General features: G+C 59.3%; 1 protein-coding gene across 1 annotated transcript in view; it reads left to right on the top strand.

Annotated features, from left to right (window-relative positions):
* The window catches only part of SERINC4 (serine incorporator 4), an 11,520-nt gene extending 6,928 nt beyond the window's left edge, over positions 1-4,592 (top strand). The window contains exons 7-12 of the mRNA XM_015410390.1: positions 1,422-1,517; positions 1,613-1,739; positions 2,232-2,304; positions 2,665-2,716; positions 2,983-3,106; positions 4,048-4,592. Of these exons, the coding sequence (XP_015265876.1) occupies positions 1,422-1,517; positions 1,613-1,739; positions 2,232-2,304; positions 2,665-2,716; positions 2,983-3,106; positions 4,048-4,273 (698 nt within the window). The 3' untranslated portion in view covers positions 4,274-4,592. The remainder of the gene's footprint in view (positions 1-1,421; positions 1,518-1,612; positions 1,740-2,231; positions 2,305-2,664; positions 2,717-2,982; positions 3,107-4,047) is intronic.
* The last annotated feature ends 3,320 nt before the right edge of the window (positions 4,593-7,912 follow it).

The following is a 7,912-nucleotide window of genomic DNA, read 5'->3' on the forward strand; positions in this document are numbered from 1 at the left end:
CGCCACCTCTTGTGGCAGTTAATTCCATGTGTTAATCACTCTTTGGATGAAGAAGTACTTCCTTTTATCTGTTCTAACCCGACCGCTCAGCAATTTCATGGAGTGCCCTTGAGTTCTTGTATTGTGAGAAAGGGAGAAAAGTACTTCTTTCTCGACCTGCTCTATCCCATGCATGATCTTCTAAACCTCGATCATGTCACCCCTCAGCCGTCGTTTCTCCAAGCTAAACAGAGGCTGCTTCCACAGCAGGCATCGTGGGAGGAGGCAGGAACAGCAGCCAGACGCTCCGTCCCCATGTCGCTCTCTAGGGTTACCAGGGGGATTGGGGGGGGCGTTCCAAACCCTACCCCCAAGTGCGACCCCTTCAGCTGATTGGCAGGGAGCATGTGGCCCGCCGATCAGCCGGAGGGCCCTTTAAATCAGGCAGGAGGGGGAGGGGTGGGTGGTCGCGCTTGGGGGCAAGGCTTGGGGCGTGGCTTCCCCCACTGGCCAACCCCCCAAAGTGGAGGAAACCCCGCCCAGACCTGGTGGCTGGGGACCCTGCTGCTCTCTGCTGCCGGTTGGGAGGGCCTTGCAGCAGCCACCCATCAGACGCCCCCCCCTTTAATCCAACCCCAAGGGGAAAGACCCCCCACCCCAAGGCACACAGGGTGCGCTCAAAACGAGCTCAACGTCTAGCAGATGTTCCTGCTTCCGTGGCGGTCTTCCACGAGGGACAAAACCCCGGAGAGGGAAGTAGCGGCGGGAAAGGTTTATGAGGCTGGGAACGGGGCAGAGCTTTCCGGGGGGGGGGGGGGACACACCTGCCCTTTGGGCATTCCTCATCTGTGGGGGCTCCAGCCTTTCTGGCTGCAAATACGGAGGATTCCTCCTTAGCTTCACCGGGGAAAGAGGCGGGGCCGAGAAGAGAAGGGAGGCAGTGGGGATGTGGTTTAGCCCAGATTCTGAGGGTGGGGTGGGGCCAGTTAGCCTGTTGCAAAAAAACCCACCCCAGGACATTTGTGCCACAGAACATTTGTTGCTGCTGTTTTTCTAGTGACCTCTGTTCCATTTAAACTATATCAGAGCAAATCCAGTCAGCCGTCCACAATATGCATGAGGAAAAGGGGGAAATATACATGTTTACGTAACGTGTAGAAAGAGAGGGGGAGAAATCCTCACATTGCCTTGCTTTATATGAGCATAACTCTCTTTCCGCCCGATAGGACCATTTAGGGAGGTGGCGGGGGAGGCACTTGGGGGGGGGAGGAACGGCGCGGTGAGGGTTACAGAGCGGTTGTGGAGGCCACGCTGGCTACGAGGGCCCCCCCACTCCTTGCCCTGCCCCTCTCGGGCGGCAGTGCCCCAGTGCCCCTAGCCCTTCCGGTACTTGTGCTGTGCCTCTGGGGGGGGGGCTTGACTCTTCCCCCCTCTGCTCCCAGGACCGTCCAGTTCCGGGCCCCTGCAGGCCTCCATCATCTGCTGCTACATCATGTACCTGACCTTCTCCGCCCTCTCCAGCCGGCCGCCAGAGAAAGGTCTGAGTCCGCCTCACCTCTCTTTGCCTCCCAGGGGGCTCCGAAGGGCCGGATCCGCAGGACTGCTCACTGCTTGTCACCTTTCTCGTCCACAGTGCAGTACCAGGGACAAAACCTCACCATTTGCTTCCCCACTATTGGTAAGGATGGATTGCAGGTGGAGGATACCATGCTGGCTGTCCTGGGAGCTGGAGTCATGTACGCCTGCGTCCTCTTTGCCTGGTGGGTACTGGCTGGTGTGTCTCCTGGAGGGCTCCCGAGTGAGGGAGAAGGGCCGGGCCGGAGGTGGCTGGAGGAGGGGGTTTGGTTGAAGAGCCTGTCGCCGCCTCTCCCCTTCCCCTGCTCACCCCAAGGCTTGGGAGAGGTGGGACTGTGAAGCATTCCTGTCCCAAGCATCTGGGCTCAGAGACGTGGCCCTCCTGGAGAGCCTCTCCCTTTCATGGTTCACCGCAGCCCCCCCCCCTCCCATTCCGGAGGCACCTGCGGAACTGACCCCCGCCGCCTCCTCCCCTCTGGAGCATGGAATTTCCCCGCTCCTGAGTGTCCTGTCTCTGCCCACGGGGGTGTCTATCTGGGGTGAACTCACCCGGCTGCTCCCATGGGGGGCTGGCATTCTGGGAAGGATCCAGCGCCAGCAGGCAGAGAAGCCAGCCGCTGCGCCAGGGGGGGAGGTGGGGGCTTTCACTGTCCTCACCCTCTTCCTTCTGGCTGCAGCAACGAAGCGTCCCTCCTGGCGGAGACGTTTGGGCCTCTGTGGATGATCAAGGTCTACAGCGTGGAATTTCAGGTGGGGCTCTCTGGGGCCGGGGGGGGGGAGCTCTTTCGGGAGCTCTGGGGCTGGAGTTTTAGAGTCCTTCTTGGGTATGTTCTGGACACAATCCTTAGTTTCACCCCTGAATGACACTTGCAGACATGGGCCAGATGATCTTCCTGCACCCATCGCTCCGTGTCAGGATGGCTGGATGGGGTTGTGGTGCCACCTCCACCCGCGTCACCAGAGGCGTGCCTTGTTTCCTTCGCTGCCAGAAGGACCCACGCCTGAGGGGGAGGCGGGGGAGGGGGCCACAGTCCTGCACCTGGACGCTGTGCTGCTGCCCCCGCTGGGAGAGGAGAGCTCTAACTCTGAGCAGGGCTCTCTTCCTTCCAGAAACCCTCCTGCTGTTTCTGCTGCCCGGACAAAATGGAAGAGGAGCTGGCAGGTGAGAAGCCCACTGAACTCAAGGAGGGGCAGGAACAATATCAGGCCCTGCAAGTTCCAAAGGCTCTCTCTGCATTGCCAGGTAGAAGCAGGATCTCTCCCTCCCCCCCCCCTGCTTTGGAGGACCTTTTCAGCTTTTCCTGACTCCAAGGCGAAATCCCTCCCTGCGGAAAAGGGAGGTGTCCCACAAGAGCCAGGCTAGCAGGGCTTTCTCTGAGGCTGAATCCACATGATTAGGAGGAGGGGTTTTTTTTGTCCCTGGCGCAGCGTCTTCGGGGTCTTCGGTGGGCCATGACGAGTCTGACCACGTCGTCTACAGCTACTCCGCCTTCCACTTTGGGTTCTTCTTGGCCTCGCTGTATGTCATGATGACCCTCACCAACTGGTTCAGGTAGGGACGGTTCCTGGCTCACTTTGGGTTCTTCTTGGCCTCGCTGTATGTCATGATGACCCTCACCAACTGGTTCAGGTAGGGACGGTTCCTGGCTCACTTTGGGTTCTTCTTGGCCTCGCTGTATGTCATGATGACCCTCACCAACTGGTTCAGGTAGGGACGGTTCCTGGCTCACTTTGGGTTCTTCTTGGCCTCGCTGTATGTCATGATGACCCTCACCAACTGGTTCAGGTAGGGACGGTTCCTGGCTCACTTTGGGTTCTTCTTGGCCTCGCTGTATGTCATGATGACCCTCACCAACTGGTTCAGGTAGGGACGGTTCCTGGCTCACTTTGGGTTCTTCTTGGCCTCGCTGTATGTCATGATGACCCTCACCAACTGGTTCAGGTAGGGACGGTTCCTGGCTCACTTTGGGTTCTTCTTGGCCTCGCTGTATGTCATGATGACCCTCACCAACTGGTTCAGGTAGGGACGGTTCCTGGCTCACTTTGGGTTCTTCTTGGCCTCGCTGTATGTCATGATGACCCTCACCAACTGGTTCAGGTAGGGACGGTTCCTGGCTCACTTTGGGTTCTTCTTGGCCTCGCTGTATGTCATGATGACCCTCACCAACTGGTTCAGGTAGGGACGGTTCCTGGCTCACTTTGGGTTCTTCTTGGCCTCGCTGTATGTCATGATGACCCTCACCAACTGGTTCAGGTAGGGACGGTTCCTGGCTCACTTTGGGTTCTTCTTGGCCTCGCTGTATGTCATGATGACCCTCACCAACTGGTTCAGGTAGGGACGGTTCCTGGCTCACTTTGGCCACCCGGCCCCTGCCCTCCCCTGCCCACCCCCTGCAGTGGGCCTTCCGAGCTCTGCCCCCTCAGGAGGAGGCGCACCTGCCGAGGGGAGGGGAGGGGAGGGGAGGCTCACTCAGTCTCTCGCTCTCCTGGCAGCTACGAGAGTGCCGAGCTGGAGGCCACCTTCGCACACGGCAGCTGGTCGACCTTCTGGGTCAAGGTGGCGTCCGGCTGGGCCTGCGTTCTGCTCTACCTCTGGCTTCTGCTGGCTCCCCTCTGCCTGCCAGACTCACACCAGCCCAGCAGCCCCGCGCAGCGCTACATACGGAGGAAGAGGAGGCGGCGGCGGCGTGAGCTTCACCGTGTCAGCATAGCTGCATAGCCTCGGGCCGGAGACTCTCGCTGTTTGTGTGCCACAACCTGCTGCTGGATTGCCCAAGGCGGCTGATGCCCCGGGCGGGGCTGGGGAGCGACCTACCAGACGGCCTCAGCAGAGCTACCCGTGCGTGCCAAGGACACCGACATGGCTCCCGATCACAGCATACCGAGGCCCCGCCAGGATGAGCCGGCCGAGCGAGCAGGGATGTGGCTGGCCTCGTGTGCATGGACTACATGTGGGGCACGGAGAGCCAGAGATGGCGTGTGGCACCAGAGGGGTGCAGAGGTTGCATGCGAAGCCGGCAGAGCCAAGGAGAGGAGCCGCACCGAAGCAGGAGGGGGGTTCCCCCCACCTTGGACACTGGAAAAGTGGGCTGGGTTGGGGGAAGGCGGGTCCCGCCAGAGGAGAGGAGGAGTGGCTGTCTTGGACATGGAGCTGGTCCTGCCAATAAAGTCGCCCTTTGCTCTCCTGCTGCTGAAGGCCTCCCTTCTCATCTGTCCCAGGCTGCCTGAGCGAGGGGGGGGGGTGTCGCCGGAGGAGTAGGGGGGCGCCCCCCACTAGCTTTGTGATCAGGGGCGGATGAAGGCTCACTGGTGGCCTAAGCACTGACTGACCCATCTCGGTGCCCCCCTCCTTTCCACACTGACCCCCCAGTCCTCTTTAGTTGTTGACCTGTCTGACCAGGTATACAATGCAGGTTGCAGCAACTGACAACTGAATGTGGCTCCATCATTTTACTTTTAAACATGGCCCATGACACTGCACCTCGCCAACAAAAAGTAGAAGATAACCCTCAGGTGCACCATGATCAATTTGCTCTAGTTTTATCAATTTTTTTTTTTACAAATCTTCATTCGTTTTTTTTCCTGTTCACCCTTTCCCCAACTTTGTGGTGTGCCCCCTTTGGCCCGGGTGCCTTAAGCACGTGCTTCGCCTGCTTCATGGTTGATCTGCCCCTATTTGTGATCCTGTTTTCAGAGCAATGTCTGGGGGTTCTGAGCCCTCTTGGGGCTGGGGCACCAGCGGTTCTGGGCTCTGGTGGGCAGGAAGTGGAGGGGGGTGGGAGGCGGAGATGAAGGGGGGAAGACCCCCCCCCATTCTCAAGACAGCAGGAGAGGGCCGAGTGGCCCCTCCCCAGCTCGGGGGTCTCTCAGGGCAGCCGAGGGAGGGCAGAGCGGAGCAGCAGCAGCAGCGTAATTAAATCAGGGGATTAAGTAGCACGAAGATGGGCAGCTGCCTTGAAGGCCGTTGGCTTCAAGCTGATTAGCTTCAAGCTGATTCTCCGCTGCTGCTGCTGCTGCTGCTGCTTCCGTTGCAAAGCAAATCTGGTTCTTCCGCTTGATTTCACTGTCCTGATTCCCCCAAAGAACCCTGGAACCAGGAGCCACGGAAAGCAGCTGGAAACCCTGTCTTTGCGGAACTACAGTTCCTAGCATTCTTCGGTAGGCAGGTAGGCAGCCCAGCCGGCAGGGCAGGTTTGAAGAACAGGTGGGTTTAGGATGGAGGGTAGCAAGACGGCGGCAGGTGACGGAGCGGGGCCACACGAGGGCCTTTCTGCAGGCAGACCCAGCTCAGACCCTCCCAAAGCATCAGCCGCTAAATCCCTCCCAGGATTCACTTCCGGATGGGCCGGCCGCTGGGCTGCTGTAGGAGAGTTTGCTTGATTGGCAGGGGGTGACTGCCACACACACACACACACACACACCCATGGGCAAGGGCATGGCTGGAGCTCACGAGCTGTCTCTCTGCCCGCCCGCCCCTCCGCCTGCAGGAGCAAAAGGCCCACGGCAGCAGGGCTCAGATTAGCATCAGTGGGTGGCACACGGGGGGGGGGGGTCCCCCAAAGACCACCAGACCTGGGCTGGTTTCTAGCCCACTTTTCTCCCCAACGGGGGATTCAAAGCGATCTAGGACGCTGTAGTACCGTGGCTCTGGTCCGGTGCTTGAAGGCAGCAGTTGAGTGGAAGTGGAGAACAAGCCGAGAGAGAGAGAGCGGGGCTGCTGGCCGAGGCGGACCAGGGTGCACGGGATGGGCTGAGAGACACGCTTGCTTGTTCCTAGAGGGGGAGGCAAGAGGGGGGCATTGGCACTTGCGGCTGCTGTGCGGTGTGCAGGGAGCCAGCGAGGGGGAAAAGCGGTGTAAGTCCAGGTTCCAAACCCCGCTCTTCCCGGGATGCTCGCTGGGTGACTGTGGGGGCCAGTCACACCCTCTCAGCCTCCCCTACCTCACAGGGTGGTTGTGGTGAGGATCAAACGGAGGGCAGGGGAAGGACGTCAGTCGCCCGGGGGCCCCACTGGGGAGGGAGGCAGAGTGTGAATAAAGGTGCCCACAAAGGGGGGGGGGCAGCAGCTAGGGTTGCCAGCTCCAGGTTGGGGAATGCCTGGAGATTGGGGGGGGAGCCACAGGAGGGCGTGGTTTGAGGAGGGGAGGGTCCTCAATAGGGTCTCACGCCCTAGAGTCCCCCTTCCCAAAGCGCTCATTCCCTCCAGGTTAAGTGATCTCTGTCACTGGGAGATCTCCAGTCACCACCTGGAAGTTGGCAACCCTAGCAGCAGCAAGCTCGGGGGGGTGGGGGCACGTGGCTCGGGGGAAGAGGACCGAGCAAAGGAGGAGTCCTGAATTTGCTGCCCTCTTTCTCCCTTGCGGTACTAAGAACACTCAAACATAGGAATCGGTGCCCTCGCAGAAGACATCTAAATGAAACCCGGAAGACTCTCTTACTTTCGTCCAGTAGACTGGTGCGCTGCCCCCCCCCCCCCCCCCACACCCAGTTCAGCTGCTCTCTCGATTCCTTTTTTTGCGTGTGTGTGTGTGTGTGTGTGTGTGTGTGCGCGCACCCGCATGCCCCCCGCCTGGAAGTCATGGCGACCTCTGGTGACTCCTCCTGGGGCACGGGGGACATTCAGAGAAGTGGCTTTGAGGGCCTGCCTCTGGCCTCCCGGCCCTGGCATTCTCTGGAGGTCTCCCAGCCAAGGACCTGCCTGGGTCGGTCCTGCTTAGTTTCCCAGATGTGACGGGATCGGGCTTGCCTGGGCTGTCCAGGCCGGGGCTGGCTTCTCTCTCAATTTTGTACTTACTTTCTTTTCTACAAGAACTAAGCCTGCCGCTGGCTTGACAGGTTAAAGAAGGAACTCTTTCTGACGATGCAGTCCTCTGCACAGCCAGTCCAGGCGAAGCCCAACAGTGTCAGCGGACTTAACTGGAGCAGCTCTGCATAGGAGTGCACAGTCAGGCCGTGTCCCAAGGAAGAAATCTTTCTTCGTTAAACCCTTTGCAGATGGTGTGTTTTTCTGTCCACGTCCCCCGCTTCCACACTGGTTTAAAGTGAATTATTATTCCTGATGCACCATAAATGCATGTTGTGCTTCAGACCATAAGACTCAGAGGGGTGGCCTCTGCTCCCCAAAAGTTTACAATCTGAATTTAGGCGGTGGAAGAGAGCAGAGAAAGGGATGGGAAGGAAGCTGGAAGGAACAGACATCCCCCAAAGCCCCCCCCCCAAGCCCTTCAAAACTGAGCCACGGTTGGCACTTCGATCATCCAGGGTCTAGGGTCCCCCCCCTCCCTTGGGGCTCCTTTTTCAGGGGCTTTGGGGGATGCCATTCAAATGTTACAAAAGGGTGGATTACAATAAAGGGCCT

Source organism: Gekko japonicus, unplaced genomic scaffold, assembly GCF_001447785.1.
Source record: "Gekko japonicus isolate JY-2015 unplaced genomic scaffold, Gekko_japonicus_V1.1 scaffold1830, whole genome shotgun sequence".
In the NCBI taxonomy this organism is placed as follows: Eukaryota; Metazoa; Chordata; class Lepidosauria; order Squamata; family Gekkonidae; genus Gekko; species Gekko japonicus.